The sequence below is a fragment of the Callionymus lyra genome, chromosome 8, assembly GCF_982586985.1.
Source record: "Callionymus lyra chromosome 8, fCalLyr1.hap1.1, whole genome shotgun sequence".
Classification (NCBI taxonomy): Eukaryota; Metazoa; Chordata; class Actinopteri; order Syngnathiformes; family Callionymidae; genus Callionymus; species Callionymus lyra.
In genome coordinates this window covers 2767744-2786875 of record NC_141825.1, presented here as the reverse complement: position 1 = coordinate 2786875, position 19132 = coordinate 2767744, and the positions used below count along the sequence as shown (strand labels likewise).

Sequence of the window (19132 nt, the reverse complement as noted above, 5' to 3'; positions counted from 1 at the left end):
TAGGCTGGGTCACCGTAAGGAGTGTGCAAGAATCAAACAAGCAAGAGCTGAAAACAAATACTGCACTACATAATTAGTTTTGCTTTTTACCAATTTCATGCTGAACTATTCATTTTCATGAACGACACTAAAAAAGTTATAGCTATTATATTATTATAAAGCTTATATTATATAATTACAAAAAGCGGGCAAAAATCGTAAGTGGCAAAAAAATAAAATGACTAGGGAGGAGGTTGTGCATAGTTATGGTTATGTATAGTTTGTAAATTGTTGTCTTAAAGGGCAACTAACGCGAAAAGGCAACTCTCCTGACTTACTTACATGATTTAATTGTTGAATTCTTCCTCTCTAAGATGCAGTAAGTCTCTCATCATGATGACGTTTTAAAGTAATAACTGTTTATAAAGATCTTCAGAGGGCGGGGCTTAAGCACATTTTCTAATTTAAATATTCAATTAAAAGACAGTTTTGCACAAACAGAAAGGCCCAGGATCAATTTAAGAGACCCTTAAATCAACACATTAGTTGCCTTTCAAGTCAATGGTATGTTGTTTCCAAAGATTTCTTTGATTGACAGATGATTCCCCAGTCATCTATGAACTCAATTCCAACACGTTTTAAGGTCTTACATCACAGTTTTGCTCAGTTAATTGATTTGTAAAGACAAGAAATGAGCATTTTCCTCCTGACCTGAACTGTCTCTGATGTTTGACTCCATTAATGGCTGTGCCAGGCTTCACAGCAGGAATTTCACACCACACAGTCATCATATATTAGAGGCCTTGATGTTGAAGAACATCCGCCTGTTCGCTACCATGTCTCCATGTCTCGAATTAGTTCCACCGAGTTTTGGTGAAATGAAGTATTTCCAGCTCAGATGGTCTGTCCTCTCTTTCTGCCACATGCAGCCATCTACACGCGTTTGACTGCGTTTTCAATTACTGCTAATCAAAAGAGGCGATTATTATCACAGCGACCCATGTGCTTTGATGAGGCGCACAAATCCCTCCCAGAAATCACAGCATCGTGGTCATTAATTCACTGTCAGCTCCAATCTAGTAAAGCCATTTCGTCATAGAGAGCTCGAGTTTGAAAAAAGGAAATCTGAGACACGGAGAGAGATTGCTGGATTAGAAGACCAACCTGAGCGAGGGGGATGTTTTTCTCTCCGCAAGTGAGTCTCAGAACAACAATGATAGTGTGTGTGTGTGTTTCGTGTAAAACACACGGTTGTCGTTAAGAAGCCTCGAGCTTTATGTCTCACTTAATCAGAGAAAACCTGGAACAAGATCAGCATCTGCTCGATCTGTGCAGTTTATTTTCAAGATGCTTTGCACGAATGTTGCAGGTGATTACAATATATCCCACCGACATATCCCACAACTTCTGACACCAAATTGGTATGCTAAGTGTGCGCTGTCTCCGTGGTTCCCATTACCTCCATGACTGCTTCGTTGCATCAGGATATGTGCCACGTTAATGGTATCTCTACCAACCACAGAAGTGATTGCTCATTAGGAACATTTTTAACTGAGCTAATGATTGGATTTTCTTCCTACTCGCAGTCCTCACGCACTAATCTTCCAGGATTTGATGCTGATTCCCCGAAAGTTTATTAAAATCCTGAATCTCATCGGGTGGAGGAGAAACGTTGAAGGTGGTGCTTTATTCTTCCACCGCACAAATGAAATTCATAGCTCTGCCCAATCAACTAACCATGAAACAATATTCCAATTGCTTTGATGATTAGATTTTTTTACTTCAATATATATTAAGGTAAAGAGTTCAAATGCTGCACTCGCTTCTCACAATCCCACGCGACAAAAGTCCTGAGGTTTTCATTGTGTTTTGTGGGGACACACTGTTTATATTCAGTTCATTCACATCGTCACAGATATGACACGATAAACTATTTACCAAAAGTAAGTAAGTAATATTTGTAAAGCGCTTTTCTAGTTCAGGGTCCCAAAGCGCTTAAACAATCAAAACAATCCCTAATAAAATGTATACCTAATAGGTCAAGACACCACCGAGACAAACACAGGAGTCTCAGAGAATCAGGGAAAAGCCTGCACGAATAAAAGTGTCTTAAGATGTTTCTTGAAGCACAGAGGGATAGGTAGATCGTTCCAAAGCTTAGGAGCAACAACCTGGATTTCGCTGGTCCTGAAATGTGTGCGTGGAACCATCAGTAGATTCTGATCGTCAGACCTAAGAGCCAGAGCTGGGGTGTAAGGCTGGATCAGATCACTGATGTAAGGAGGAGCTTGACCATGAATAGCTCTGAAAGTAAGAACCAGAATTTTTAAATTGATCCTGATTCTGGTTAGTTTTCAGCAGTGTTGAACTAGATAAATGTCTTTGTCAAATACAACACCCAGGTTTATCAGAAGTACTGACTCAACCCTGGAACCTTATCGTCAGGAGCAATAACCACAGTTTCAGTTTTATCCACATTTAGCTGCAAAGTATTTTCACTCAGCCATTGTTTGATTTTTCTAGCAAACAATTGACTAAGCTGTTCAGCCTCCGGGGCTCAAAAGAGCAGTAGAGCTGGATGTCATCAGCAAAAATGTGGTAAAAAAATATCAGGAATTTCTGAATGATTTTACCCAGGGGAATCAAGTACATCAAAAATAATAAAGGACCAAAAAAGGACCCTGAGGGACTCCACACAACAGATGCGTCAATTCAAACCTGATTGGCAGATACACTGAAACTGCACCTAGAAAGGTATGATGAGAACCACTGTTACACAGACCCAGACATCATGATGTCACTGGACACTTTCAGTAAGGCTGTCTCCTTAGAAAATGAGGTTATAATCAGTTACGCATGCAATGATTTGTCATGCCTTCTTTATTCTTGAGGTTTAACTGCAATACAAGAATGATGGCTTTGAAAATTTTAAATAAAAAACGAATTGTTTTTTGTTTTACACTCCCTTTATTGAACAATTAACCACAAAAGAACTATTGTGAAAAATGTAAGAAATAAACCAATTTTGAAAATAAAAAATGTTTTCAAATATAGATACACAATCGTGGAAAAAGAATATAGCTATATACCCCTGTATCGATGTTTTCTAACACGCCAACAGTAAAATGTTTCGTCACCTTTACCCAAATATACAAATACTGACTTTAGTTCCAATGATACACCAGTGAGAAACAACAAGGTCAATAAGACACTACCAGCAGAGGGTGGTCCCGTAGGAAAATGGAATTTGGCAGTAGGGCGATGATTCATCATCTTACTGATGGGTCCACGAGGAGGACACCCATGTGTGCGGAACAATGCATTGTGTAGGATCAAGGCTGAATTCGTGCAGTAATTAATTATTTTTATTCATCACATCCCTGGGAATTGGAAGACATTTTTAATAGCAGAATGACCGAAACACCAGGTGGGACTTGGTAGTTCTGACCCCCCCCCTCCAGACCCTCCCCTGTCCATACTTCTGCTTCCCTTCCAGTCTTGCAATATCTGACAAGTGTAACCATCGAAGCAACATATGTCAGAGGGGAAATGAATCTCTCTGTTTGTGCGTCAGACCCCTCCTAAACCCCACCAGGGCTCTTGCTGTGGTCTCGTCTCTCTACCCCTCTGTCCTCTCCACTCAACCAGCTCACTCCTACTGCTGAGAGTCGCTGTGTTTCTGCTCTAATGAAGACCTTGGGAGGAGAGGCCATTTCACACTTGATTTCCTCCAATACCCTCGATACGCTCCACAATTTGGGGATGGAGCCCAGGCTGGGCAGTGTTAGTTCTGGCACAACTACATCTCTTTTTTTGCGTTGGGATTTCAGATATACTGTGTTGACATATTATCGATCAGACCAGTTTTGAACAATTGACCTTTCAATTAAAGCACCTGGCAATTCATATATATTCCATTATATTTTACATTGTCAGAGAAGTCAGTTGCCTAGATATGTGTCACCCTGTTCGCAGATGATGGCGCTTATCTTTGCTTCGGTTAGAATTAGCTGTTTAGGGATTAACCGTAAATCGATGTTATCTTTTAAGCAAGAAATTGAAGGATTGGACAGTCAAATCGGTTTAAGTTAGCTGCAATGCAGTTACAATTATTGATGAGGAAATAAGGGTGAAACTGGTGAATTTCTATCAAGTTGGCATCACATTCTGTAGTGTAAGAATGAGCCAGAAGATAAACCTTACACCTAACAATCCTATCCTCATTTATCTACGAATAAAAAAACGAGAGGATGAATTCAAACGACTAACATGAGGAGCTCACACTAGTTGATCCATTGTTGGCATGTGTCAGTTCAAGTGGACCTCTTGCAAACATGTTCTATGGCATGTAAACATGTTCTATGACCCTGACTGACAAGTCCAGGAGTAAAGAAAAATGTTAACCCACAATGATTATATCTCTCGACAAATGTCAGGCTTCAATGTGTTGGACGTTACATGTTATTTGGTGCTGTTAATGATTCCTGTTAGTGATTCTGATGCAATGGGATTTCAGGGTTGCTTATTTGTAATTCAATACGCTGTTGAGCTCTGCTCCTGGGACACTGTGGGAGCTCATGATACTGGATCCAATGTTTTTATCCAGTCATATTTGCATATTCGAAGTTTATTAATAGCTGAATTTTTCTACATACTTGGCAATAGCTTAAAAGAAAAAAACAACTTGAGGTCCTCTGACATTTATCAAAAGCCCACTGATGGAGAGCTGCAAGCGGCGGAATGACTTTCATCATCAAACACTTCCAAACTCCTGAACTTCAGATAAAGTTTGTGATTCAGGCTCAATGACTGTTTGGAAATTCTATTCCACAGAGAAAATTAAGCCTGGAAAAAATAAACAACTTCATATCAGAAAAACATGATCCAATTAGAGCTCCCCAACTAACTGGTAGTCATTGAGGGAGCTTCCTCTGCATTTCCGGCATGTCCCAAACCTGGTCTTTAATCTCGTTCTCTTGCTGTTCCTGCACAGAATTTGTGAAGCCATTTCAAAGAGAATTGCATGTCCCTTCCTTCAGCGAGTTAATGAGTGAGTTTGATGGCATCCAAGGCCGATGACAGCCTTTTAGCAAAGACATTGACATTTTTAATAGATGGCTCCAAACCTAATGAAACAAATTAAAAAGGGGCCTAGTATGATGATAAAATTACACTGAGTTTGTGTTACGAGTACAGATTAGTATATGACTGTTTTTTTTAGCACATTAAAATACAATCACTTGGTGATTAGACCAAAAAGTATTTCATTTATTCATACATTTATTAATTTTCTTAGGATGATTCCCTCTGTGGGTTGTGGAGAAAATGAAGGCTGCATTGTATTCATATATATATATTTTTTGTTTTGTTTCAGGAAGTGGAGTTGTGTCGACTCAGCAGCCAAGAGAAGTTGGGCTTGACTCTGTGCTATCGGACAGACGAGGAAGAAGACGTGGCCATCTATGTGAGCGAGGTGAGTTGAAGTCAGACCAGAACTTGTCGAGTTAATGATTTTGTATAAACAACATTCTGTCTGTAAACTGCATGTGTTTCGTTGGATTAGGAGAACAAACCAAACTGAACTGAATAAATGAACAGTAACAATCAATCAAACTCATGTTGAACTTTTCATGGAGTTGATGCAACACTATGTGCTTGAAAAACAGACAACCACTTCAATCCCTGTCCATCTATTGATCCTTGCACATCCATTTTTATTTTCATTATCTCCCGCGTTCTTCGGCTGGAAAGAGCAGATGTAGGAGACTAGGAAGGGGGAGAATGTGTTTTAAGTGCAGTGAAAGCTCTGACAATGTTGTCAGAAGGGTGACGTGAGGGCGAGATATAATAATAATAATTAGCTTTGAAAAATCTTCTGCCATCTCAAGAGTTTCCTTGAGGCTGTGAAGAAGTTTTGTGCACACGTTTGAAATAGAACATTTGTTCTCAATGTCGGCAAATATTTCCTCATTTTTTAAGAGAAAGGTCGATGTGAAGTGCAACTCAGAATATCAAAATACGCCCCAACTAATCGAGTTTATTATATTCCCAGCATGTTACCATAGCAACATGCTGGGAAGTGAAGCTCGGTGATGAGCTTTTACAGTAAAATTGGATCAAATATACGCAGAAACATCTGACCAAAAGAAGTACTGTTGAGGTAATACGTCTGCTCGGGATTTCTGTTGATTTGTTGATGAAAGAAGTGCTTTGGTCATGCCCACGGATGGTCCGCTGTACAAGCAGCTCTGGAGCATTTCTTTCAACCTCTTTAATGTAAGGAAACATATAAGAACAATATGTTCACTATGGATATATTTGCTTAAGAATTGTGTCTTCATTTTAATTGTGTCTCCAGCGGTTTATTACATCACCAATCACAGTCAGTCAAATGTATTAATAGAAAAGAAGCGTCTCCTCTACTACCAACCAAAACCATTCACTTGTTGCAAGCGTAGAAAATTCTCTCCTCAACTTTCTCTCACATTCGTTTGAAGATGACTGAGCCCCTGAAAGGTGTTTTTTTAAGAGCTGAGCAGAATATAAATCTTAGCTGTGTGATTCTTTTTAAGAGTTTGCTCTGCAAAGAGGCCCAGGGGAAGTGTGCAGCATTGAAATGAGGGGGTGAATGTCACTGTACACAGGAGGTGTTAGACGAGGTAATGGGGGCTCTGATCTTGCAGGAGAATAGACAAACTGAGTCAAGTACATAGAAGGTCAAAGTTAAACAGTTTTTTTAAGCTGCAGTCTTTTTCTCTTAATAGCTACCTGGTGGATATGAAAAGTTGTCACAAGTTCCCACTAACCTCTTTTTTAAACAAGCAGGATAGTTTGTATTTATTTTATTCCTTAAAATGAGATGCACCTGTAACTCACGATGTTGAAAACACAGCTACATATAATTCATGGCAGATTAAAAGAGCTTTCTGTCCCTGTGTTCAGGTCCAGACAATGACCATGATGTAGCACCAAAGCTCGTCATCCTCCCCTAACGCCCTGGCTTTACTAGCGCAGATGAAAGATTCACCTGACAAACTTTAGTCCTTTACGGTTATGACAGATGAGCTCACCGGCAACATATACATTTTTCAAATGAAGTGAGATGAATCGTTTTTAAGCGGGATGTTACTGATCTCTCACATCCAGTCGCTTTGTGATGCAATCATGAAGGATGGGTGGGTGGGTGGGTGGGTGGATGGATGGATGGATGGATGGATGGATGGATGGATGGATGGATGGATGGATGGATGGATGGATGGATGGATGGATGGATGGATGGATGGATGGATGGATGGATGGATGGATGGATGGATGGATGGATGGATGGATGGATGGATGGATGGATGGATGGATGGATGGATGGATGGATGGATGGATGGATGGATGGATGGATGAACTTTATTGATCCCTCTGGAGGTCTCTTTCGGGAAATTGTTTTTCCAGCCAGCACACAGCAACACAGATTCTTAAACAAGAATGAGCAAAAAGGGTAATAATAAGAAAGTCCAAGATTACGCAATCTGAGTCTTAATATAAAGAACATAGATCAAAGAAAAAATAACAAACACAAAGGATACAAAGATTAACATGGGATATCATCTTTTCACTCCACTCCTGCCCCCAAACAGACTACGAGGAATGAATGAGTACCTGAGTCAATTAGTGTTGCATCTGGGAAGGAGCATTCGTGCTCCATCTGCTTCTCTGCTCACCGATGACAGTGTTCAGAGGATGACTGTCATCATCCATGATGGACAGTTGTTTGTCCAGTGATCTCCTCACTCCAGTCCACAAAGTCATGTGTCAGACTCCTGTACTCGTCCTCGCTGTTGTCCCTGATGCATCCAACAATGGCAGTAACGTCTTACTACATACTTCTGGACGAGACTTAGCTCGGAGTTGAATTGACGTTCCCCATCGTGATCATGGGGATAGATGGTCTGTGATGTCTCCGATTGTCCGTTAGCTTAGCCTTTATTCTCTTGGCAGCTCTACATCCACGATACCGCCGCTGAAGTTCCATTGGGATATTATGAAGATCTCCAGCCCGTGCCATTGACTTCAGTGACAGCAGATCCTCTCTTGAATAAACAAGAGAATTCTCTCCATGTTCAAAAGTATCCAGCGAAAACATTATAATAAAGAATATTAATAAAAAATGAGTAAGATTATTGATCGTTATTGATTGTTGCTGCGAAGCTACTGGAGAGGCTGCTGTTCTTGTCGACACCTTACATGTATATGGTGGCGCCATCAGTTTTAAAATGATGTGATGTTTCATTAGTACAGTTGTTCAAAACTAAGAAAAAAATAGAGCAGAGACTGCCATCTAGTGGGCTCTGGAAATAATGATACTGCTTCATGAAGCTTTATCAGACTATCACTACCAGAAGTGTCTGCTTCTATGTTCTACCTTCTATCTTTAGATATCAAGCTTCTTCGCACTCTCTTGGGTCTTCTGGGGTTCAATTAAAATAAACATTTATCCAGACTTAAATTGTTCTTATTTCTTCCCTTCAGGTCTGTCCCAACAGTATAGCTGCCAAAGACGGGCGAATCCGAGAGGGAGATCGTATTCTGCAGGTACGTTTGCAAAAGCCCCCTAGTGGATCCCTCAAGAATATCTTGTACACCAAGACGATTCTTTAATTCGTCACAGCGAACCTCACTCTCCCAGCATGAGAAAACATACATTTTTAATGGCCCCATATTAAAGGGGGCCAGGGGGAGACTCCCTTGCTGTGTCTGTTAGAGATGGAGAAATGCCCCCCTGGCAGTCCTAATGGTTACACTGAGCACTCGGGGGTTTTTCAAGAGTCCCACCACAAGATCTTATGGTTCAATGGCTCTCTGCTTCCTTCTGCTGGTCAATGTATTGTCATTAATATATACATTAAGATTCAAGTAAAACAATTACATCTGCAGTGTACTACTGTGTTGGTGCATTTTATTGTTATACATGTATTAGCTTGTTTTGGGTTTTTTTCCATTCATTTCTCCCATGGTACTAATGGTATCATAGCTTGTGGAGTATTTTCAAACTTATATAATATGATATTGATGCATCATGATCTCCTGATGAGCTGAACCATTTATGTTACAAAAATTGGATTTTAAAAAAGCACTTTACAGATCATTTACATCTATTTAGGGATTCAATATGTTTTTTGGTAACCAAATAATTGCCATATATTTATTTTGTCGATTCAATTGGGTACAATTTTTAGCATTTGAAATATCGTTACACTACTAAGTGAGTCCATTGGGAAAGCAAGGGGCAGGAACTCTGGTACTCACCTGCACAACACAGTACACCCAAGCACAGCTTGTTTTGGACTAAAGACGGAGTGATGTTGTTTATGTGTGTCAAATAACTACTAAATGCAATCACCTGTTCCTTGGCACGTTAGCAAAAATTCAAATAAAATGTTAATAATCATCATGATGACGGATAGATAAACATGGAGAATCATATAACCTTCTTGTGGTAGTTTAAAACAAGAATTACTAATCCAAAAACAAACTCATCTTATATTTTTACTTATATCACTTTAACAATGAGGTAATTACAATAAAGAAACAGGAGACTACAAGCTCAAAAGTTGTTGTGTTGGCAAGAATCGAAGAGGAAAGTAATAAAACAAACAACAGTTTACGCTAAGACAACAAAGTACAAACCAAACCGATTTGCATTTTCTGCTTGTTTGTACATTTTCAGACGACATTAATACACAATGTACGGTCAAGAATTTCAGTTTTATGAATCCTGTGCATGTGTAGAGAGGAATACATGCTCAAGAAATGAATCTCTTTGAGGAAGCACTGTTCCTTTAATTGCCGGCCAACATGGAGCATGTGTTCCTGATTTGAGTTATTAGAGTGTATGTGTGAGTTTTGGAGGCAGACCAGTACTGTAGCGCTATTATCCGCCGGTGACAGGGCCATTACTCTGCCAGCAAAAAGATGGACGCTTCCTGTCACTGGGCAGTTAATTGTACTGCTGGATGTATGTACATAGTCGTATACTTGGTCAACACAACAGCTGCTTCTGCCCACAGCCAGTGGCACATTTATAATCACGGCGGGTCCTGCCTCACATTAGATAGGAGCACGAGGAGCAAACAATTACCTGTGAGAAATCACCCCTTCGACCCAAACTGTTTTCTACAGGTTTTTTAAAGTGTTTGTATTGGAGGTTGTGTTTTTTGGAAATCGTTTCCACCTCAAGCACACCAATGATTTATTTATGATTGTCATCTTCAGATCAACGGCCAGGATGTGCAGGACAGAGAGGAGGCGATGGCTGCGCTGTCCAACGACGAGTGTCGGACCATCGTCCTGCTGGTGGCCAGACCGGAGATGCAGGTGAGACGGGACTTATATATATAAGTGAGTTTACTGTATCCGTCTGCTGTGCTCTTCTTTCCATCCCCACCGCTGAGACGTCTCATCATGTTTTATCTTTATGTATTGCCACTGTAATTGACTTCCAACAGTACGCCATAAAAGCTAATGGCATGCTAATGTGAAGTGAGTTCAGGCCCAAGGCCGATATAAGTAAGGCACTCTGCCGCGGTGCAGATGAGCCAGCAGCAATAGTAGACGGGTTGTAATTGTAAAATCTGAAGCTTTGAGATATGGATTCCATTTAGCTCCCATCGAGCCCACCAGAAGATGACGAATGGTGCAGAGTGACTAGGTCAAAGGTGGCCGTCTTTGCCTATTCAAGTATATTGGCTAAAAATTGTTATTATTAGGGAGATATGTTTTAAAGATGAGGACCAGTCTCTTGTCATGGCACTGCTCCTGAAAAACATCGACATAAAAGAGTGCTGAGGGTCAAGATTCAGAACTATTTCACCAAATTACTTCTTTCAGGACTGGCTCTTCTATTCAACACACTGCCCACAAGAGGTGTATTAGAAAAACCTGTTAAAACCAACACATGACATTTTAACTGAAAAAATGTCAAGATTAATTTGTTGAATAAATGTAAAAAATTAGATAGGATGATATATAATATTCTTCCAGTATTTTCCCATTTGTATAGTCTATTTTTGTGTGTTTAAAGTGTTGACAAAAAACTGTATTTACTAAAAACAATATAGTAAAAATCCTTTCAGGAATTTTGTTGCAACAAATTCAGGAAATGTTCTGCCAAAGAAATCTGTGGGATGTGAAAAAAATATCTTTTTTATTTAAACTTATCAAAATTATGAAATGGTGATGAAAGTCTTTAAAAAGTTAGACTTAAAACCTTGTGCTATCTCAAGGTGACCCGGTGGCCTGAAAAGAAAAATGTGTATGGTATTGTGTACGACCTCCCTGGCTTCCATAAATACATATGCAGTGGTGGAGGTCGTTCACCTTGACCCAGAGACAACACAAGGGATACCACAACATATTTGTTTTCGGACCTCTGGGTCACCCTGAGATAACACTAGGGTTAAGATGTAGCTTGCTTCAACCAAACCCAAGGCAGTTGACTAAGAGGAAATGTTGTCATACAAGGACTTACAAGTATTGGCTTCTATTGGCTTCTTAAAATGAAGCGGAGCAACTGCTGTACTTTGTACAACAGAAAGAGATTACTTCTTGCTACCAACAAACCTAAACTCTTCCCTCCTTGTGAAAGATGTTTCATTTGACAAGACTTCCTATAGAGGCTAGGTTTTGGTGTCACATACAAGACACCCGGAGAAATAAGTGCAATTTTATAAATTGTTTTCTGAATCTATATGGTTTCTTTTGAACTCGTCTAGCTTGAGGAGGCGTGGCTGGACGATGAGCACAGCGAGTTCTTGGAGCAGCTGAAGATGGAAATGCTGGAGGAGCAGCAGCGCGAGGAGCTGGAGTTGGCAGCTCTGCAGGAGGAGCAGGAGCACGAGCAGGTCAGACGGCAGAGACGAGTATGTGGGTGACTGCATTCATGAGAATATGAGCAACACGTGAACTCTCGCTGTCTGACGGACTAGAATACACAGCTCTTATCTCAGAATCACCGTTTTTATTATTCACAAGTCAATATTCACCCGAACAGAGGATAGACTTCTGCCAAAAAAAAAAGACGGCATCAAACTTTTCTGATTTGACCTTGAGTGGGAAATATTCATGACGAGGGAAAAGATTGTCAATTTCCATTCCAAATATTAATAATCATGTTTCAGAATTCTCTTTTGTTAAAAAGATTGTTGGCCGACAGTGATGCATATTAATCCCACTTCAAAGACTGGAAAGCAAAGAGGAGCAATCCCAGAAGTAATAACTGTGTATACAAGAGTTCCACACAAAACCTCCACAACTGATGTTGCAGATTGTTTGAAGTCGTAGCATCGTAAACAGTGACTTGTTTGTTGTTTCCCAAATGTGAAGGATTTAAACTTTGATAGCGCGGAGCCCAGAGACAAGGAAAATCATTAGGCCTCCCGTGCTAATGAAATATTTAACACACAATATTCCTCCGAATGAAGCAGACACTATTATTCACTTTATATACTGTCCCTGAACCATCATCCACAGCCAGCTGCACCCACGTCACTGTTGGACCGAAGGATGCTCTTGGTGTGGATTAGCCACGGAGTTATTGGGTTGGAAACTTAACCAGCTTAAAGTAAAGGGTTATTTCACCCAAAATTCAAACTTCACTCATTTTCTACTCACTCTCATGTCGCCTAAGGGTTGGGATTATTTTCTGAGAAATCTGTTCTTTTTTACAGTTTAAAATTAACTTTCATTTTAATGTAGCCACTGAGCGCCCAGGGTGGAACTTCCTCCAAAAAGACTTGACCACTTCCAGAGTCTAATTTCTGTTCCTACTTCCTGTTATTCTATAAACATCTGCCACAAACAAGCCTAAAACATTACATTTTTTCTCATCAAGATGGACATTACATATGAAAAGTATAGAGGTTTATTTGAATTTTTTTAAGGAAGTTTGTGCTTGGGCGCCAGTCACTTTTTAAAATTGACATATGAGAACATATTATTCTGAAAAGAATGCCAACCCTTAGTCGACATGAGGGTGAGTAGAAAATGAGTGAATTTAGGGTGAACTAACACTCTTAATGTTTCATATAATCAACAATAATGTCATGAGTGTAAATGTAAATCCCAGCTTTAAAGTCACAACCAACATTTAAACATTAACTTTAAGTTAATTTATTCCAAAATGTGTTTATTTTATTTTTTTTGCTGCACTGGAGAAGCATCTCAGTCCTTCTATATGCACTGCCCAGTGAAGCAGGATACATATTCTGATGGAATACAAAATAGCTCCAGGTCACATTCGCAAGACTGTGTGCAATGTAATGTTTGCTGCATATTGAGAGCTTGGTAGTACTTTACTTCTGCTGGCAAAAATGTGGGACAAAAGTAATTCTTCCTAATTAATTCAACTATTATTAACCCTTGCGTTATCTCGAGGTCAAGGTGACCCGAAAACAAATGTGTTTGTGGTATCTATTGTGTTATCTCAGGGTCAAGATGAATGACCCTTCCTGGCTTCCATAAATAAATATGCAGTGATGGAGGTTGTTTACTTTGACCCAGAGACAACACAAGGGATACCATAAAGACATTTGTTTTCGGGTCACCTTGACCCTGAGATAACAGAAGGGTTAAAACAAATGATGTTTGGAGACTTATGAAAGTTACCAGACCAGATTATGATACAAACTGCGGGGTAATATTTATCTGGACCATGAACAATGTTTCATCTGCATCCATCATGTGTGTAGAATGGTGGACGAGTATCCATATGATTTGTTAGTAACGTTTATTTTTCCAACCACTGACCGCAGCTTTTTTTTTTACTTTAGTTATTTCCGTGAATAAAAGTGTTTGACTTTGACAGCTCATAGTGTGATAACATATTGTAATATATTGAAAAACGACAAATTAAATGTAGATACTCCTTATCATTAAAGAGATGATTCCCATAATTGTCAAAGTCCACATTCATTACTTAAATGTCAAGAAAAATTCAAACGTAAAGAAGAATGTCTTTTTGTCCGCCTTAGATATTTTTGTTCTGACTTTTAAAATCAGTAACCAGACTACCCAGTTGTTACATCAGCCATTTTAAACTCAAGAACAGAGGTACCCGTCTGGAGTTGAAAGAACCTGCCTTAACAAATAAAAAATTCAATTAAACCGAAAAAAGGGAATTTTTAAGACTTATGTGCTCAGACTCTATCTGTTTCAGCCGAGCGGCGACCCCATCTTGAACCGCCCTCATAACGGTATCTGCTCAAGTACACTTTGAAGTTCATATCCCCACATTTTATATGGATCATAAATTGGTTGACAAGCCATGTCCGTCTGGTTTTTGATTTATTCTTTAAAGTACAGACAAGTATTTGATCAACTCTTTTATATTCCTAGTTAAACTTTGCTGGGATTTCATAGAATCCTTATAGCTCACACATTTTTACTTATTATTTTCTTCTGTTTCATTGCAGAGGTCAGAAGACGACAAGCCCACCTGCTCCACACTCCACAAGTACCGGGACAATGGACTCAACCTTAGGGAAAGAATGGAGAACTCTGAGAATAACGTCCTGGCCCAGATCCAGAAGCGCTTGTCTCAGTGCCTGAGAGACAACAGGGACACTCACCGGAGCACGGGCTCGACACGGCTGGAGGAGGACGAGGAGGAGATGGAGGGCGACAGTTTCCAGCAACTCCTGGAGCTCAAGTGTCAAATCCGCAACAGTGGTGAATACGACCTGTTCTACAGCCGCCGCAGCACCATCGAGTGCAGCGTCGGGGAACAGGGGGGGGTCCAGCACGAGCTCCGGATGCTCAACGAAGAGCTGAGGAGCATCGAGCTTGAATGTCAGAACATCATGCAAGCGCACAAACTACGAAAGGGGAAGCAGTCGCCCTCGAAAGGCTTCTCTGCTCCCTCTACCAAAACCCAAAGCCTTCACCGGAGTGACTTGACACGGACCAAGCTAGGGGACATTAATGAGAGGCTTGAGAAATCTGACAAAGACAGTTCCAGTGCCTACAACACTGCAGAGAGCTCGAGGAGTACCCCTCTGGCGATGGACCGATCCCCTGAACACTCTATGCAGAGGATGGTGAGCGTGACCAACCAGAGGAATCTCTGCAGCGGTCTCGCCACCGGCCACTCCATCAACTTGAGCCCCACGCCCGGGTGTCTCCTTCAACTCGCCGGCAAAAGTAGCAGCCCCGACCACAGCAACCCCTCCGGGTCGGACCAAACCATCCTACCTGACGAGGAGAGGAGGAAAAAACTCAAACCTCTAGTTTCCCAAATACCGTACTTCTCACCGTCACACAGTGCCCAGCAACGACAAGCCACCATCCCGGCGCACGCCCGCCACTACCAGAGCTACATGCAGCTGATCCAGGAGCGCTCGGCCGTGGAGTACGCACAGAGCCAGCTCAGCCTTCTCAGCGTCTGCAAGGAACCCCAGGGACCCACTAATGAGCCCAAGATGGAGTGGAAGGTGAAGATCCGCAGTGACGGCACACGTTACATCACCAAGAGGCCGGTGAGAGACAAGATCCTCAGGGAGCGAGCCTTGAAGATCAAGGAGGAGCGCAGCGGAGGAATGACCACGGACGACGACGCCATGAGCGAAATGAAGATGGGGAGATACTGGAGCAAAGAGGAGAGGAAGCAGCATCTGGTCCGAGCCAAGGAGCAGAGGCAGAGGCGAGAGTTCATGCAGCGCAGTCGTCTGGAGAGCTTGAAAGAGAACCCTCAGAGCAGCGGCGAAGGGCGCAAGGAGGTCAGCATCATCGAGCTCAGCCACAAGAAGATGAACAAGAAGCGCAACAAAAAGATTCTGGACAATTGGATGACCATCCAGGAGCTGATGACTCATGGTACCAAAGCTCCTGAAGGGGCCAAAGTACACAATGCCTTCCTCTCAGTCACTACTGTGTAAGATAAACACTCTCTACCTGATTGGTAGAATATATTTGCCTCGTTCAAGGTGGCGTTTTTATGAGGATGACAGGAATATTTTTCACATTTGTAACTCAAGAAAAGCATTTTGTACAGAGTTTGTCAGTGATATCGCAGCATTTTACTCATTTTAACAGTTGTTTTCCCACAACACAAAACTGAAAAAATGTTTTTCTATGGAATCGAGCAATACAATTATTTTGATACTGTATACCGTTTTTTATTTATTTGTATCATAACTATCCATCTGACGAATATTCTTTTGTATCTCAATGACAACGGAACCATAAACACAAATGTTATCATGACAATTTGGAAGAAAATACAGTTTTATTTGGTCCTTAACTAGAAATTGAAATGAAAGGATAATCTTTTTATGGTTATAACATATTTGAATGGTGATAAAATGCGGTACAGTGCTTCAATTATATTATCCAAGGTTCAAATCCAAAAGTTCCAAAACATGTATGTCATTCTTATTTGACCATTTGTGTCTCTCTGCAAGGCAATCGACTGGCCATCCTCAAGATTAGAAATGTTCTGTTGCTCCATGACTCTGGTAGCTAGGAGAAGCTGAAAACAATTCATTCTATTTTCATTATTTACTGGATCTTCGCCCAAAACATGGCTTTGAATTAAACTTCAAAGTGTTCTAGAATGTAGCAGAATCAATCTCTGGCGAGAGTATTGTAAGTATGTGATGTCCCAAAATCATCATAAGTGCTGAAAACAAAAACAGTGGAAATTAAGGGGTTCTGAATAAACAACTCAGAGTAGAAAAAGTGACTCGAAATGTGTTTTTGTCCAATTACGAAATTACGTAATTTCAGTATTAGACTCCAGCACATGCTGATGACTTCATATTGTCGGCATCTACTTTACCAAACCATCAGGATTGTTGCCACTGAGCAGGACTCAGCCAGTGAAGGTTTTATTTCATCCTCCTGACCATCTGGGTATTGTATATTTGACATTTTAAACAAATTCCTGTATTTGTTTTGGGTCAATGTCTAATTTTGAGTAATGAGTAGTTGACAAATTTGTATCCAGTTGAAATGTGTTATGATGGTGAAAAGAAATAAATTATTGGTTTTTGGTAAAATGTTGGTTGTTGTTTTTCTATTCCAACATTTAACTTATAATATTCAAGATGTTATACAATCATTAAAGAATATTTTGTTTATATTGCAGTATTTGGTAGTGGTATGTTTTTGAGCAACATCCATTATTTCAAAGTACTATTTTCTTGTGTCTTAGAGGCGTGGAATGGTTAAATGACAATTATAATATGAAATATTGATACTACACATGAGTAATATAGTGAACAAATTTAACCTAATTCAGATTTAACATTTTAAACACTGAAGAGAAGTTAATGTTGACTTTTAACCAATGCACCAGATAAATAAAAACTTTTTTTCTTTGTAAATAATTGACTTTGACAATAAATCATCTGGACTATTACGTTGAGAAGCATATACTGGCTGTACCACAAGTACTGGATACTGGTACTTTTCTGATTTCCTGTGAGCCTGTATCACCGGGCCAGGTGTAATTAAAGCTGAGCTCGTGACAGCCATGGCATTTGTCGCTGCCGCCCCACAGTTCGAATACCAATAGTGACAGAAATGCCAGTGAGATAGCCACAGCTCATCTCCGACGAATCCACAAGCACAACCATCACCCTGCTATGGCTTTTGTCTGATAACCTTTAATGGTCCTTCAGCAGCTAAACTTCACATTTCTTTCTGCTTTGCTTTTCTTTCTGCAAACTTAAAACAACTGAGGACCCACGACCCTTCTTATATCGGAGAGTAGTCGGTTTTAGCAACATGCAATGTTCTTTTGTTAAAGGTGTGGGATGTTCAATCTTGGTTCAATGTCTACATGCAGGAAGAGCTGAGCTAAAGGTCAACGGGTAAACTACATTCCTATTCTCACCTAAACTCACAGGGTGTCTGATTGTGAGTAAGCTTTATTTGTACCGTTTTGTCACACAAAGAAACATATTTGGGGGTTTGTGTCCTTCAACAATGTCAAATCTTTCTAACTGCAAATTACTTTTCTCAGTTTTAGCATAAGTCTTGTTTAGCAACATAGGTAAATTCAATCTTGAGCACCACATGGGTCTCCTAAAATTGCATCCTCCAGTTAAAGGGAAGATTCTGTGCAAGTCAACACAAAATAATGTTTTAAATTAAACCTCATCAAGGGAGATATTTGTATCACAGCTTTGTGTAATGTTTTTCATCTCTGCCAACCATTGTGTACTGTACTGTGTTGACTACTATATATTATTTCAAATCATACACATATGACAAGCTTTGTCAAAGAAAACCTGTGTATATTTCAGGACATAATTCAAGGACTTATTGCAAATAATTCTTGTGAGTCAATGTGCAATATGTAGTGCGTCTGTTCGAAGTTTGCACCGATGAAATAAATAGATCATTATTGCAATAGATATTATTTACAGATTCATCCATGCCAGCTGGAAGGACATCAGGCTTTTACTGACAGTATTCGCTTAATATTTCCTCAAACTCCATAACTGAGTCATGTACTCATTACATTTGTGTGGATATGTTGTGTATTAACACAACATTGAAATGATGTTCTCATGTTTTTTCAGGGAAGTGATATCAGTCTTTGAACAATCTCAATCTTACCGACCAATATGAGTACATAAGTGAACCATAACCAAAGCATGAATCATTACATCCCTTGGTGTGTAATGGTGTGTAATATTCACACGACCGCCTGTACACTCTGGTATGTTGTGGACAGAAAGTGAGCTCAAAATGAATGTTGTTTCAAAAAAAGTACAATCAGCACTTAAGATGCACTTAACTTAAGTAGCATTAGCTCAACTGAAGCAAACAAACTTTGATTCAAAACTAAAAATGTGTTCTCATTGGTTCAGCTTATTTTTTTACCTAATAAAAAGCAAATGTACTAATGCTGGCAGAACTCAGATCATCCTTCAGGAGGATTCATTAACAACTTCCCAGGATGCCTGATCATGGATACTTGAGATGATGACTTATTAGCTAATTAAAGTCAGCACTTCAAATTCCAGCCGGACGCAAAACCCTCTCAAGGTGTATCAAGATAAATGAAATGATCAGATCGTGCGGCCAGAAAATATCCACAGAAGAGAAATCATTTGTTTCGTCTCTTGTTCTGCATCACAACCATCTACGGTATTCAGAG

The 19132-nt window shown here is 40.1% G+C and overlaps 1 protein-coding gene across 1 annotated transcript in view; it reads left to right on the top strand.

The window, feature by feature from the left end:
• Positions 1-17021, top strand: part of LOC148072703 (PDZ domain-containing RING finger protein 4-like) — a 66891-nt gene extending 49870 nt beyond the window's left edge. Inside the window, exons 4-8 of the mRNA XM_087797103.1 lie at positions 5354-5452; positions 8500-8562; positions 10243-10344; positions 11742-11870; positions 14439-17021. Coding sequence (XP_087653229.1) covers positions 5354-5452; positions 8500-8562; positions 10243-10344; positions 11742-11870; positions 14439-15899 — 1854 coding nt within the window. The 3' untranslated portion in view covers positions 15900-17021. The remainder of the gene's footprint in view (positions 1-5353; positions 5453-8499; positions 8563-10242; positions 10345-11741; positions 11871-14438) is intronic.
• The last annotated feature ends 2111 nt before the right edge of the window (positions 17022-19132 follow it).